The sequence below is a fragment of the Convolutriloba macropyga genome, chromosome 8 (genome assembly GCF_964194025.1).
Source record: "Convolutriloba macropyga chromosome 8, txConMacr16.3, whole genome shotgun sequence".
Taxonomy (NCBI): domain Eukaryota; kingdom Metazoa; phylum Xenacoelomorpha; order Acoela; family Convolutidae; genus Convolutriloba; species Convolutriloba macropyga.
Genome location: NC_134475.1, coordinates 23,421,080 through 23,437,991, shown reverse-complemented (window position 1 = coordinate 23,437,991; position 16,912 = coordinate 23,421,080). Strand labels below are relative to the sequence as shown.

The window sequence follows — 16,912 nt, the reverse complement described above, 5'->3', positions numbered from 1 at the left end:
GAGCTGCTTAGAAAGCCAATTGGGTCTATCGATTCCGAGCCTTTGATTTGAAATGTTCTGATCTTTAATTGATATGAAAATGGTCGACGAAATTAAATTAGAAAAAGACCAACTGATTACAATCCGATGGATTTTTGGTTGGTAACAGTCCAAGTTTGGTCGAAAACTATCCCTGCTAATGATGTCTGTCCATTAGGATTATTCACTTTTTCTAATGTTATCGATATAGTTAATTTGTTAGTTAAAAAATCAAAAGTAAATGCCGCGCTTTTCATAATAAACTAATAGAGTTAGCAGAAACCCGCAAAGTTTTAATTACAGAGAACTTTCAACTGAAGTTGAAGTAGAAATAGCCCTTTATGAGTCCGCAAAGATTTTGTTAGTTGTGTTTGGGTGTGTACTTCCAGCAAAAGTAATCAAAATGGACTAAAGAAGCTTATTTTGTGCTGCCTTGATTAAAAAGGTCTGAATTTTGAAATATTTAGCCGGAATTTTTAACAAAAACTTCATACTGGTTAATCTCAGTAGCTCATTCAAGCATTTGAACGAGGTGTACAATCATACAATCAGTCTTACAATAATTCTCACCAGATCATAAATAATGATCTGGTGAGAATTTGTATATAAGCCCTAGTCCAAAATGGATGATTATCTTGTAGGAATCTGGCAGATTCTGACAGTTTCTTACAATATAATCAATTTTCTGCAAGATTCCAACAATATCAGCATTTTTCTCCCAGATTCCTACAAGATAAGCTTCCAGTCTCGACTACCGAGTATACGCTTCCATTATTTGTGACCTGAATTTTTCCAGAACTTTCTTATGTTCACAAAATTGCTCAGTATACAGTATACAGAACCTTGCAGGATCGATTTTTACAATTTAGCTGGAAAATTACAAGACAACTATTTTAGAATGAATTGTACGTCAACAAAGTTGTTTTTGGTTTTTGTTACTGAGGTTCCGAACCCGCTCTTCCTCAATTTTGGCATAATTGTATAATCAGAAAAGACATGGGTTCAGTCCATAACACGGCTTGATAGCAATTAGACAACAGAAAACAAAAAGAGTGAAGTAAAGCTTATTTAAATATTTAAAAAAACAATTAATTTCAACGTAATGAAAACCATTAGAAATCAATCGAAATATCCCAAAGGTTTACAATTGACAAAACTCCTATAGAAGGGCATTAAGACCTGTCGGTATTCATTTTTTATGCGGTTACAAAACAACAACGAAAAGACAGCAAACAAAATCAAATAAAACTCCCCAGAAAACGTTTTCGAAGAGAAAAAGCCATATTTTGTCCCTCAAAATATGTTCTATTGCACATTTTGGCACACAGATATTGTAGTATCTGACTTCTCATTACTGAGACAAGGTAAAAAATAGACTAAAAGGAAAAAAAGGCAAAATTAAGTAATATATTCCTAAAGTTTCCAAAATCATGAAAGCCATTAATTACAAAGTGAAAAAATTAAATAGGTTCGTTTATTCAAACAAAGGAAGCCCTTGAACTGGAATTATCCAGAAAATGTCTTACGGCTACAAAAAGAAGGTCAAATATGACAAAAAATAAAAATTAATTTACTTTTTTTGTGGAAGACCTGTGTCGAAGCTAGTAAATTCATAATGAATTCTCTAAAAACATTAGGTTCCGTGCCATTAATACCGTCTAAATCTTTTCTCTGACAACACTTTTATCATATTTGACCTGTAATTAACGAGACTAGGTAACAAATAGACAATAAGAGGAACAAAATTGAGAAGTTAAAAAGTTTTTTTTTTATTTGGAAAACAATTGTTTTCAGAGTCATGAAAGCCATCAGCTATCTACTAATATCAGAATATTGGCTCATCTATGATTGCAAGAACAGCCAGTGAAACTCGTCATTTTACAGGAAATTTCATACGACTAAAAAGACAAACTAAAAGCGACAGTTAAACACAAAAATAATAAAATCAGATAAATTCTTCGAGAAAGTATTGTCGAAGCCGATAAAACCATGATCTATATCTTTAAGGATTTTAAAATTATCAACTGTGTAAAAACGTAAAAATAAAAACAAAGTAAAATCTAGTAGTATCAAAGCCAGAAAACCATAACTTAAGGCGTAAAGCCTTAATAGAGATTGAATTTCATATCAGTAGAAAAAAAGCAGTCTTTATTTGCCAACACTAAACTAAAAGTTTACAAAATTAAGAACGAAAATAGAGGCAAAGTTCAATGAGCAATAATTTATTTAAAAATCAAATATTTTTAAAAGTGAAAACGACCATAAGCTTTCAAGTAAAAAACTAGAAGCTTTATTTGGAGCTGCTTGGAAAGCCAATTGAATCTATCAATTCCGAGCCTTTGATTTGAAATGTTCTGATCTTTAATTAATATAATAAAGGTCGGCGAAATTATTTTAGAAAAAGACCGACTGATTACAATCCGATAGATTTTTGTTTGGTAACAGTCAAAGTTTGGTCCAAAACTATCCCTGCTAATGATGGTTGTCCATTAGGATTATTTACTGTTTCTAATGTTATCGATATAGTTAATTTGTTAGTTAAAAAATCAAAAATAAATGCTGCGCTTTTCATAATCAACTTGTAGAGTTAGCAAAAACCCGCAAAGTTTTAATTACAGAGCACTTTCAACTGAATTTGAAGTAGAAATAGCCCTTTATGAGTCCACAAAGATTTTGTTAGTGGTGTTTGGGTGTGTACTTCGAGCAAAAGTAATCAAAGTGGACTAAAGAAGCCTATTTTGTGCTGCTTTGAATGAAAAGGTCTGAATTTTGAAATATTTAGCCGGAACTTTTAACAAAAACTTCAATAAAGACCAATAAAAATAGGCTTGTCTTTTAAACTAAAATCAACCGTACTTTTTTGAAAAAAAAACAATTTTAACAAAACTAACGAAACTTTAGTAAAAAAAATTCTGGAAAATGTGAATAAAAACAATGGAGTTCACTATAGCTTTCTCAGAAGCTTAAACCTCGATAACTCCCTGTAAAAAACGAAAAACAAAAGAATTTTTTAAATTCCATATTCTACGCCGGACGAGATTTCTAATGATACCACTCACAACTCTCTGCGATGAATATATCCATCGGCCAAAATTGTCTGAACAAAAAAAACGATTTGAGTATATAGTTCCTACACCCCTCCACAAGAGGGGTCGGTACAAAAATAATTGCTTAGTAGAAAAAGCAAGAGTGGTAACCAATGAAAAACAAACTGATAGGTTTTTTTGTAAATTTTTAAAAGGTCCATGTTCCGACAGAAAGTCCCAGACAAAACAGTCCTAGACAAACCATTCCCAAGTTCCAGAATATTCGCATACAAAATAGTCCCAGGCATAAACGTCCAACAAAAGCAGATAAAATGGTCCCCAAGAAGTATGGAAACAATTGTAAATATAATCTACAAAACATTAACAAACATAATCTATGAGGTTAAGCTTCTGAATGCAGTGATGCTTCTGATATGAATTACGATTACACCAAAAATTGGTTCAAATATCAAAAATTGGCAAAAACTAAGTTGTAATCAGCTAAATATGAGTTAGATGAGAATACAATCACATGAATAACTTAAGGAGTTTTTTGTTAATTGGTGTGCATTTGTTTAACTCTATGTTTAGTTGAAACTATTTTGTCTGGGTCTGTTTTGTCTGCCTTCTTGGGCTATCGTATCTGGGCTTGTTTTGTCTGGGATTTTTTTGCTATTCGGGACTGTTTTGTCTGGGACTATTTTACCTGTTCACCAAAAAACTTGCAAGATTTGACAATTCGTTAATAGGTCGCATTTGTTCTTACTTAAACCTAGTTTATACGAGCTTGCAATATACCTTCTGAAAGCTGCCTAAAAAAAGCAGGCGACTACCAACATTATTTGTTCAGCAACTGCTCTCTTTCATTACAGGAGTAGTGGTGAAAGTGAAAAGTAAAATCTTCTCACTACCAAAATGTCTACTTACTACTGGTTAATCTCAGTAGCTCATTCAAGCATTTGAACGAGGTGTACAATCATACAATAAGTCTTACAATAATTCTCACCAGATCATAAATAATGATCTGGTGAGAATTTTTAAATGAGCCCTAGTCCAAAATGGGTAGTTATCTTGTAGGAATCTGGCAGATTCTTACAAGAGGATGCATCTTCTGCCAGAAATTTCTTCCAGATTCCTACAATATAACCATTTTTCTGCCAGATTCCTACAATATAACCTTTTTTCTGCCAGGTTCCTATAAGATAACCATCCAGTCTCGACTATCGACCATACGCTTCCATTAATTTTGAGGTGAAATTTCCCAGAACTTTCTTATGTTCACAAAATTTCTAAGTATACAGGATACAGAACCTTGCAGGATTGATTTTTACAAGTTAGTTCACCACAAAAAAAATCACCACCAATAAAGTGAGCGCAAACCATCTTGTTTGTTGTTTTATTATTAATGCTGACCCTGAGAAACCATGATATGAAGTGAATTTTTGGTTTAAAGACGTCTACTAACTAACAGGGAATAAATTTTGAAAATATATTTTGAAAGAATGTTTTGGGGGAACATAAAAAAGTAACACATTCTTTTTTGATGATTTGTTAGAATGTCTCTTCTCAGCACAGAAACAGTCACCTTGCAGTATGATTGTGATATCTCTTCGCTTTTCAGCTTTAGTTAGTGGTCTTTTTTCTCGAGATACTTTTTCTCCGCATGTAAAAGATCATGAAATTTTTCATTTTATCAGTTTTGTTGCACTCATTAAGATTTGCCTAATTCAGATTACTCATGTAGATTAAGAACAACTTACTGTGGCATTTTTGTAGCACTGGCCTGCGTAGACCTCAGCAACCTGAAATATAAACTGAAATACAATTGAGAGTTTAAACAAAAATATACAATTATTGGCTAATTTACTATCTATGATACTGGGTTGTGCACAAGAAAAATTTGCTAATGTGTCTTGTGTAAATAGTAGATAGTAATGAGTTACTCATTAGTACAGTACACCTATCAACAAGGCGGCTCGGTAATGTGCAATGGCACATAAGGTTCCGACCCCGCCCATCCACAATTTTGGCATAATTGTCTACCAAATGAGGAACAGATAGAAAAACCCAAAAATTATTTTTTGCGAATCCCAAAAAAGCCCGAGTCTTTTTCAAAAAATTCTGTATGAACGATAAGATAACCTCCAAAACAAATAACTCAGTGGAGTAAAAATTGATGCATTAGATTGCTGTAATATGTCAATATTAAGAAAGCGAGTCAAAACGAACAGCAAAATCAAACAACAACAACAACAAACATTAATTACATCAAAAAATTTATGTCCCTCTTAAAAACTAATTTTAATAACAAAGTCAACATACCGTCAGATAAACCTGAAACTAAACAAAAATAACTTATAAATCACCAGAAAACATATGCGACCAGTCCATAAAAAGGTTTGGTAACAATTATACAAAAAAGAACAAAAACAGAAAAGTAAAAATTAACTTATTTTTTTGAAACAATTAACTTCAAAGTAATAAATACCATTAGGAATAAATTAATATTACCACAAATTTGCGATTACCACTGCTTCTATAGAAGGGCATTAGGACCTGACCTTATTCATTTTTTAGAGCGGCTAAAAAGAACAACAAAGAACAAACAAAATTTCAATTGAAACTTGCCAGAAAACGTTGTCAAAACCGTCAAGACAAATATTGGCACTCAAAATATATTTGATTGAGCCTTCTTCAAACAGCTATAATGTAGTACGTGGCCATTCATCAGTAAGACTAGGTAACAAGTAGACAAAAAAGCGAAGTGCTTTAAAAAAAGATTTTGGGACACCAATCCCTTTTATTCCCTTGACACCCATAATGTCATATTTGACCTGTAATCAACTAACGAGATTAGGTAACAAAATGAAACAGAAAAACAACAAAATTGCGAAAATAAAAAAGTTTTTTTTTAAATTTTGGAAAACGATGGGTTTGAAAGTCATAAAAGCCATCAGCTATCTGCTAATATCAGAATATCGGTTTTTCAATTCTTCCATGAAAAGCCAATGAAAGCTATCACTATACAGGAAATTTCATACGACCGAAACGACAAAGTATAAATGACAGTTAAGACAAAATTAAAAAACTCAAATGATTTCTTCAAGAAAGAGGCGTCGAGGCCATTAAAACGTTGATTTATATCTTTCAGGATTTTAATATGTTCAATTGTGCTTTAATTTTAATGCTAATAAGGTGACATGAAAACTGTCAATAATGTGATAATGTGACAAAATTAGAAAACGTGAAAAACTGGCAAATATCAAAACAAACAAAAACCTAAAATCTTGTAGTATCAAAGCCAGAAAACAATAATTTCAGGCTTAAAACTGCAACCGAGAACAAATGTTACCTCAGTAGAAAGAAGAAGCAGTCTTTTTTTGCTGACACTAAGCTGGAAGTTGAACAAATTAGGAAAAAATTAGAGGAAAAGTTAATTAAGCCATTATTTATTGAAAAGTCAATTATTTTTAAAAAAGAAACGACCATAAACTTTCAATTAAAAAACTAAATGCATTAGTCTGGAGCTGTTTAGCAAGCGAATTGGTTGGACCTATCACTCCTGAGCTTTGATTTGATATGTTCTGTTCTTTATTATTAAAAAAAAAGTCTTTTTTTTTTTAAAAAAAGACCGACTGATTACAACCCGATTTTTTTTGGATAGTAACAGTCCAAGAATTGCCCAAAACTACCCCTGTTAATACTTATTGTCCGTTAAGAACAATTGATTTTTCGAATGTTGTGGATATAGAAAATTTCTGAGTTGAAACTCAAAATAAATTTTGCATTTTTGATAATCAACGAGTAAAGTTAGCAAAAAACGGCAAAGTTTTAACTACAAGGCACTCTCTGCGGACTCTGAAGTAGAAATAGCCCCCCTCTGAGTCTACAAAGATTGTATGAGTGTTGTCTGGGGCTGTACTGTTGGCAAATTTAATCAAAGTGGACTAAAGTAGCTTATTTCGTGCTGTTGTTGATGAAAAAGGCTAAATTTTGAAATGTTTATCCAAATTTTTTGACCAAAAAATTAAATCAAAACAATCAAAAATGCTTGTTCGTCTTCAAAAATAAAATCAACGACACTTTTCTTAAAATTATAACAAATTTTAGCAAAATTGACGAAAATATAGGCAAAAATTCCGGAAAACGTGAATAAAAACAACTTGAATTCACTCTTCTTTTCTCAGAAGTTTAAGCCTCGATAACTCCCTGTAGAAAACGAAAATTAAAAAAATCTTTTTAATTCCATATTCTACGCTGGTCGAGCTTTCTAAGGATACCAGACTCAACTCTCTACGATGAATATATCGAGCGGCGAAAATTCACGGAACAAAAAAAACCCAGTTGAGTATATAGTTCCTCCCCCCTCAAGAGGTTCGGAACAAAAATAGAGGGAAGGCGAAAAGTTCAATTCTTCCCCATCATAATATTCAACCACAAGAAGAAGAATCAGGAGGGAGGACTACACTTACATGATAAGGTTTGCGATTCTCAACTGATTTTATCAACTTGTCCATAGCACCCAAATGCATATAGGTGTCATCGTCCGCCTAAACAAACAAACAAATAAACAAATAAGCAAACAAATGACACTCTCCATTTCAACATTTTTTGTATGATTCTCGATGTAAAACTATCAGAAAACTTGAACGCCTCTCACGTTTTTCTGCAGGAGGAGCGCAACATTTGACCGGAGATATTTGAACTGCACTTGAACGGCAAGCATTGAGCTGTTAATAGGCCATGCCACCAATGCATAAAAAATTTATCAAGCCAAAAAATACGCCGGTAATTTTCATTCCTACATGATATTTTGGCTTAATTGAATTTTTTCCTATCTTGTTATTTTTTCTATATATTAAATTTATTTGGTCATTTTGACCGTAATTTTTGATAAGATTTTGGTGGTTTTTATATTAGGATAATTTTGTGATGGTGTTTTAGCAGATTTTGTTATTTTTGGTCGAGCATTTAGGAAAAATTGTTATTTTAAGGTTTTCTCTAATTTTATGCGGTTGGATGATATTATTGAGCCCACCATTTAGTTACTCATGTTTGACATATATATATATATATATATATATATATATATTTAAAAAATGATTCAAAATATCAAATGAAAAGCACTGCGAAAAATCAATTCTAGAACTCAAACCTCCAGCAACGCAAAAACCTCCAGCTACGCAAACCTCCAGGTGACGCCTTATAGCTTAAGCTAAAAATAAATACATTCCTTTAATTTCTGACGAACAGTTGCATCGCCTGTCTATCTGATGTTATAAAATCACATTTTGTTGATTAGTTAGCTTTCTGTTAATTAAAAAAATGCACCTTTAGTCTTGTTTCGAACAAAAAAAATGATATTGATTGTATACTTGTATAATGATATTATATTATCATATTTTATTATTTCACGCTCTTCTGCCGAGATTCCAGACAATGAAATTGCATATATGAAACTACTGAAAGGTTACTGGCTGAGAGAACACACGGAAAAGATCCGAACTTTCCGGGTTCTCCCAAGTATCAAAAATTAATTATTCAGTCAAATTCAGAGAAACGAAACAAAACAGGTGACATTGACTCCGAGCAGTGGCAACGTTTAACAAACTGTTTGTTTACGAAACACACGATTTCCTCACTTTTTCCACTGTAATTGCCTGTCGTTTATCCAAGAACTGATATTCGCAGACTGTTTCTCAAAGGAAACAATTTTAATTAGCTAATCTTTTGACATGGATAATATTTTTACTAGTTTCATAGAACCCAAATCCGATAGCAAAATGTCTTTCAACCTTGATACACGTTTTTGCTAATCTTCTATTTGACTTGCTAATCTGCAATTAGCGCAAAAATCTTCGAAAATTTGCAACCGTTGAAGTTTGTATTTAGTTAACATCATTTTTTTCAATTTTTTGATTCGCAGTTGATAGCATTTGCACGTAGTTGATTTTTGGTCCTTAGACCTCAAATCTTTTCTTATTGTTATTCAATAAGATTCCTCTGTGCCAAGATGGCTGATACCATGTATTAGATAATTATCTTATTTAGCATCTTGTTAAAATTCTAGCTTCAAAATAAAGTTTTGTTACGCTATTTCATGATAGTGGCTAGCAAACTTTATTAGTATTTCGTAATTACGAAACAACAACAAACTTTGCCAGCCACTATCATGAAATAGCGTAACAGAACTTTATTTTGAAGCTAGAAATTTAACAAGATGCTGAACAAGATAATTATCTAATACTTGGTATCAGCCATCTTAGCACAGAGGAATCTTATTGAATAACAATCAGAAAAAATTTGAGGTCTAAGGACCAAAAATCAACTACCTTCAAATGCTATCAACTGCGAATCAAAAAATTGAAAAAAAAAATGATGTTAACTAAATACAAACTCAGCGGTTGCAAACTTTCGAAGACTTTTGCACTAATTGCAGATTAGCAAGTCAAATAGAAGATTTGCAAAAACGTGTATCATGGTTCAAAGACATTTTTGTATCGGATTTGGGTTCTAAGAAACTAATACAAATTTTTATCCATATCAAAAAATTAGCTAATTAAAATTGATTTTGAATATTAACAACATGCTGAACAAGATTAACTACAATTATGTAATACCTGGTATCAGCCATCTTAGCACAGAGGAATCTTATTGAATAAAAATCATAAAAGATAAATATTACAGATGAGCGCACGAATTGGCGCAGTGGAATAGGCAGTTGTAGGGATGCAACAGGTAACAGGTTCGAGCCAATGTAAGGAAGCTTCTTTTCTGTAAGAACACTGGAACGCGGTGAAACTAAATAATTAACCGCGATTCACTGCAAAATTATGTAAGAAATACGCGGTGAATATCATTTTTTTCACCGCATTTCAGCGCATTTCTTACAAAAATTCACCACCAAAACTTGATCCGGGAACCTTTATCCAATATGAATATCCTTTTTTTCAAAAAATTCTGTATGAACGATAAGATAACCTCCAAAACAAATAACTCAGTGGAGTAAAAATTGATGCATTAGATCGCTGTAATATGTCAATTATAAGAAAGCGAGTCAAAACGAACAGAAAAATCAAACAACAACAACAACAAACATTAATTACATCAAAAAATTTATGTCCCTCTTAAAAACTAAATTTAATAACAAAGTCAACATACCATCAGATAAACCTGAAACTAAACAAAAATAACTTAGAAATCACCAGAAAACATATGCGAACAGTCCATAAAAAGGTTTGGTAACAATTATACAAAAAAGAACAAAAACAGAAAAGTAAAAAAAATTAACTTATTTTTTTGAAACAATTAACTTCAAAGTAATAAATACCATTAGGAATAAATTAATATTACCACAAATTTGCGATTACCACTGCTTCTATAGAAGGGCATTAGGACCTGACCTTATTCATTTTTTAGAGCGGCTAAAAAGAACAACAAAGAACAAACAAAATTTCAATTGAAACTTGCCAGAAAACGCTGTCAAAACCGTCAAGCCAAATTTTGGTACTCAAAATATATTTGATTGCGCCTTCTTCAAACAGCTATAATGTAGTACGTGGCCATTCATCAGTAAGACTAGGTAACAAGTAGACAAAAAAGCGAAGTGCTGAAGTATGTAAAACTTTTAATTTTTTTTTCGAAACAAAATTACATTCAATGTCATGAAAGGCATTATTTACAAAAAGAGCTATTTAAATATCGTCGTTTTTTCATGAAAAAGAAACCCTCGAGACCTGTAATTATCCAGAATATTTCTTGCATCTACAAAAAGAACGTCAAATATGACAAAAATCAAATTAATTTAATTTTTTTTTGTGAAAAAGCGGTGACGAAGCCAGTAAGGTCATAACAAAATCTTTAAAAAAAGATTTTGGGACACCAATCCCTTTTATTCCCTTGACACCCATAATGTCATGTTTGACCTGTAATCAACTAACGAGATTAGGTAACAAAAAGAAACATAAAAAGAACAAAATTGCGAAAATAAAAAAGTTTTTTTTTTTAATTTTGGAAAACGATGGGTTTGAAAGTCATAAAAGCCATCAGCTATCTGCTAATATCAGAATATCGGTTTTTCTATTCTTCCATGAAAAGCCAATGAAAGCTATCACTATACAGGAAATTTCATACGACCGAAACGACAAAGTATAAATGACAGTTAAGACAAAAATAAAAAATTCAATTGATTTCTTCAAGAAAGAGGCGTCGAGGCCATTAAAACGATGATTTATATCTTTCAGAATTTTAATATGTTCAATTGTGCTTTAATTTGAATGCTAATAAGGTGACATGAGAACTGTCAATAATGTGATAATGTGACAAAATTAGAAAACGTGAAAAACTGGCAAATATCAAAACAAACAAAAATCTAAAATCTTGTAGTATCAAAGCCAGAAAACAATAATTTCAGGCTTAAAACTGCAACCGAGAACAAATGTTAACTCAGTGGAAAGAAGAAGCAGTCTTTTTTTGCTGACACTAAGCTGGAAGTTGAACAAATTAAGAAAAAATTAGAGGAAAAGTTAATTAAGCCATTATTTATTGAAAAGTCAATTATTTTTAAAAAAGAAACGACCATAAACTTTCAATTAAAAGACTAAATGCATTAGCCTGGAGCTGTTTAGCAAGCGAATTGGTTGGACCTATCACTCCTGAGCTTTGATTTGATATGTTCTGTTCTTTATTATTAAAAAAAAGTCTTTTTTTTAAAAAAAAAAGACCGACTGATTACAACCCGATTTTTTTGGATTGTAACAGTCCAAGAATTGCCATAAACTACCCCTGTTAATACTTATTGTCCGTTAAGAACAATTGATTTTTCGAATGTTGTAGATATAGATAATTTCTGAGTTGAAACTCAAAATAAATTTTGCATTTTTGATAATCAACGAGTAAAGTTAGCAAAAAACGGCAAAGTTTTAACTACAAGGCACTCTCTGCGGACTCTGAAGTAGAAATAGCCCCCCTCTGAGTCTACAAAGATTGTATGAGTGTTGTTTGTGGGTGTACTGTAGGCAAATTTAATCAAAGTGGACTAAAGTAGCTTATTTCGTGCTGTTGTTGATGAAAAAGGCTAAATTTTGAAATGTTTATCCAGATTTTTTGACTAAAAAATTCAATCAAAACAATCAAAAATGCTTGTTCGTCTTCAAAAATAAAATCAACGACACTATTCTTAAAAATTATAACAAATTTTAGCAAAATTGACGAAAATTTAGGCAAAAATTCCGGAAAACGTGAATAAAAACAACTTGAATTCACTCTTCTTTTCTCAGAAGTTTAAGCCTCGATAACTCCCTGTAGAAAACGAAAATTAAAAAAATCTTTTTAATTCCATATTCTACGCTGGTCGAGCTTTCTAAGGATACCAGACTCAACTCTCTACGATGAATATATCGAGCGGCGAAAATTCACGGAACAAAAAAAACCCAGTTGAGTATATAGTTCCTCCCCCCTCAAGAGGTTCGGAACAAAAATAGAGGGAAGGCGAAAAGTTCAATTCTTCCCCATCATAATATTCAACCACAAGAAGAAGAATCAGGAGGGAGGACTACACTTACATGATAAGGTTTGCGATTCTCAACTGATTTTATCAACTTGTCCATAGCACCCAAATGCATATAGGTGTCATCGTCCGCCTAAACAAACAAACAAATAAACAAATAAGCAAACAAATGACACTCTCCATTTCAACATTTTTTGTATGATTCTCGATGTAAAACTATCAGAAAACTTGAACGCCTCTCACGTTTTTCTGCAGGAGGAGCGCAACATTTGACCGGAGATATTTGAACTGCACTTGAACGGCAAGCATTGAGCTGTTAATAGGCCATGCCACCAATGCATAAAAAATTTATCAAGCCAAAAAATACGCCGGTAATTTTCATTCCTACATGATATTTTGGCTTAATTGAATTTTTTCCTATCTTGTTATTTTTTCTATATATTAAATTTATTTGGTCATTTTGACCGTAATTTTTGATAAGATTTTGGTGGTTTTTATATTAGGATAATTTGGTGATGGTGTTTTAGCAGATTTTGTTATTTTTGGTCAAGCATTTAGGAAAAATTGTTATTTTAAGGTTTTCTCTAATTTTATGCGGTTGGATGATATTATTGAGCCCACCATTTAGTTACTCATGTTTGACATATATTTATATATATATATATATATATATATATATATATATATATATATATATATATATATATATATATACTAACTCAAACCTCCAGCAACGCAAAAACCTCCAGCTACGCAAACCTCCAGGTGACGCCTTATAGCTTAAGCTAAAAATAAAAACATTCCTTTAATTTCTGACGAACAGTTGCATCGCCTGTCTATCTGATGTTATAAAATCACATTTTGTTGATTAGTTAGCTTTCTGTTAATTAAAAAAATGCACCTTTAGTCTTGTTTCGAACAAAAAAATGATATTGATTGTATACTTGTATAATGATATTATATTATCATATTTTTATTATTTCACGCTCTTCTGCTGAGATTCCAGACAATGGAATTGCATATATGAAACTACTGAAAGGTTACTGGCTGAGAGAACACACGGAAAAGATCCGAACTTTCCGGGTTCTCCCAAGTATCAAAAATTAAATATTCAGTCAAATTCAGAGAAACGAAACAAAACAGGTGACATTGACTCCGAGCAGTGGCAACGTTTAACAAATTGTTTGTTTACGAAACACACGATTTCCTCACTTTTTCCACTGTAATTGCCTGTCGTTTACCCAAGAACTGATATTCGCAGACTATTTCTCAAAGGAAACAATTTTAATTAGCTAAATTTTTGACATGGATAATATTTTTATTAGTTTCTTAGAAACCAAATCCGATAGCAAAATGTCTTTCAACCTTGATACACGTTTTTGCTAATCTTCTATTTGACTTGCTAATCTGCAATTAGTGCAAAAATCTTCGAAAATTTGCAACCGTTGAAGTTTGTATTTAGTTAACATCATTTTTTTCAATTTTTTGATTCGCAGTTGATAGCATTTGCACGTAGTTGATTTTTGGTCCTTAGACCTCAAATCTTTTCTGATTGTTATTCAATAAGATTCCTCTGTGCCAAGATGGCTGATACCATGTATTAGATAATTATCTTGTTCAGCATCTTGTTAAAATTCTAGCTTCAAAATAAAGTTTTGTTACGCTATTTCATGATAGTGGCTAGCAAACTTTGTTAGTATTTCGTAATTACGAAACAACAACAAACTTTGCCAGCCACTATCATGAAATAGCGTAACAGAACTTTATTTTGAAGCTAGAAATTTAACAAGATGCTGAACAAGATAATTATCTAATACTTGGTATCAGCCATCTTAGCACAGAGGAATCTTATTGAACAACAATCAGAAAAAATTTGAGGTCTAAGGACCAAAAATCAACTACGTGCAAATGCTATAATCTGCGATTCAAAAAATTGAAAAAAATGATGTTAACTAAATACAAACTTCAACGGTTGCAAATTTTCGAAGACTTTTGCACTAATTGCAGATTAGCAAGTCAAATAGAAGATTTGCAAAACTGTGTATCATGGTTGAAAGACATTTTTGTATCGGATTTGGGTTCTAAGAAACTAATAGAAATTTTTATCCATATCAAAAAATTAGCTAATTAAAACTGATTTTGAATATTAACAACATGCTGAACAAGATTAACTACAATTATGTAATACCTGGTATCAGCCATCTTAGCACAGAGGAATCTTATTGAATAAAAATCATAAAAGATAAATATTACAGATGAGCGCACGAATTGGCGCAGTGGAATAGGCAGTTGTAGGGATGCAACAGGTAACAGGTTCGAGCCAATGTAAGGAAGCTTCTTTTCTGTAAGAATACTGGAACGCGGTGAAACTAAATAATTCACCGCGATTCACTGCAAAATTATGTAAGAAATACGCGGTGAATATCATTTTTTTCACCGCATTTCAGCGCATTTCTTACAAAAATTCATCACCAAACCTTGACCCGGGAACCTTTATCCAATATGAATATCCTTTTTTTCAAGTTGGAAAACAGCGACACAAATTGCAATTTAGTAGATAAATATTGGCATTACAAAACTGTCGAAAAATGCAGATTCAGTCTGATTCAACATCTGCCCACATTTTCAAAACAATTTCAATTACTAGCCAATTAATTGCCATTAACCTGCTTCTAGATGGAGCCTTGCAATACACTTAAAAAATAATAGGTGAACCATAAATTTTTGTATTTGTCGATAATAAGCAAGCTAACTAGTTGTCTAAAAGATTAAACGAGGCCAAATTGCAATCAAAGTTTAAGTGTATTGCAAGGCCCCATCTAGAAGCAGGTTAATGGCAATTAATTGGCTAGTAATTGGAAGTTTTTTGAAAATGTAGGCGGATACTGAATCAGACTGAATCTGCATTTTTCGCCAAATAATTTTTTTAAGTTTTGTAATGCTAATATTTTGCTACTAGATTGCAATTTGTGTCACTGTTTTCCAATTTGAAAAGAAATGATATTCATATTGGATAAAGGTTACGAAATAGTAAAACTTTGCTAGCCGCTATCATGAAATAGCGTAACAGCTGTTACGCTATTTCATGATAGTGGCTAGCAAAGTTTTACTATTTCGTAACCTTTATCCAATATGAATATCATTTTTTATTCAAACTTGAAAACAGTGACACAAATTGCAATCTAGTAGCAAAAAATTAGCATTAAAAAAATTAATTGGCGAAAAATGCAGATTCAGTCTGATTAAGTATCTCCTCACATTTTCAAAACAATTTCAAATTACTAGCCAATTAATTGCCATTAACATGCTTCTAGATGGGGCCTTGCAATACAATTTAAAGAGTAATTGCAATTTGACCTTGTTTAAACCCTTTAGACAATCAGTTAGCTTGCTTATTATCAAAGAAATACAAAAATTTATGGTTCACCTAATTTATTCGAGAGTGAAGGTAGATAAAAATGTTGCAGTCTAGATTTCTTCCAGATACTCTTCGAGGTAATAAATATATCATCATTTCTGTTGTTTATGTTCAGGAACTTCAAATTATAACGGCAACGGTGAATGAAACAATATTTAATGGCCGTAGTTTATCCCATGTCAATTCAGAGAAACATGTGACTCCTGAAATCTTCCATTCCTGATTCTTGTGTCGACAAGTTCTTTGATATTATGCTTTCTGAAAGATTAGTTTTCAGTGCTTGCTAGGTAATGGTGAAGAAAAAAATAGAGATTAGTCATGAAATTAGTCATGGCATTAGCCAGAAATTACAACGCCAGAAGTTCTTTAACAAATACCAGGACTGAACGCCAAGTCTAAATCAGTACTGATTCAGTGAAATTGCAAGTCTTGGATCAGTATTGTATCAGAGCTCTGATCATGTCACTTTGTAGACCTGGCACGTCTTTAATCGAGTCTTAAGTCTAGCCAAGTATCGGCCAAAAGTTGACTTAGAGTTGACAAGACTTGAGCAAGCCTTGACATGTCTTCACAGCCTTAAAACTTGAAGTGAGGCGTGATCAGTACTACTCAATAAGACAAATATTTCACTAGAAAAGCACTGATCAAAACTTGAAACTCGTTCCGGGTAGTCACAGATTGAATTTTTTTTTCAAATTTCGGCATTTTCAATCATAAAAGTTGCGTGTTTTAAGCGGTGTTATGTGACCCTGTAGAGGTTACTTCGAAACTCTTTACATCTGTAACTGCCAGGTGGTTTTCGATAAATAACAGAAAATTCTCAGTGACTTCAGCGACAGTCAGTTAATCCATTCTAAAACCCTAGTTTACCCCTGAAAATATCGAACGCCTCCATATTTCGATATCAGAGGAAATCAGAGCATTTTAAATTGATTTTTGGAT

At 32.2% G+C, this 16,912-nt stretch overlaps 1 protein-coding gene across 2 annotated transcripts in view; it reads right to left on the bottom strand.

Moving 5' to 3' along the window:
• The window catches only part of LOC142344020 (uncharacterized), a 32,824-nt gene that overhangs the window by 2,404 nt on the left and 13,508 nt on the right, over window positions 1-16,912 (bottom strand). The window contains exons 2-4 of one of the 2 annotated variants that reach the window (XM_075395466.1): window positions 12,608-12,685; window positions 7,517-7,594; window positions 4,805-4,846 (exon numbers count right to left, since the gene is read on the bottom strand). In XM_075395466.1, the coding sequence (XP_075251581.1) occupies window positions 4,805-4,846; window positions 7,517-7,594; window positions 12,608-12,685 (198 nt within the window). The remainder of the gene's footprint in view (window positions 1-4,804; window positions 4,847-7,516; window positions 7,595-12,607; window positions 12,686-16,912) is intronic. The other variant, XM_075395467.1, reaches the window with a different exon arrangement.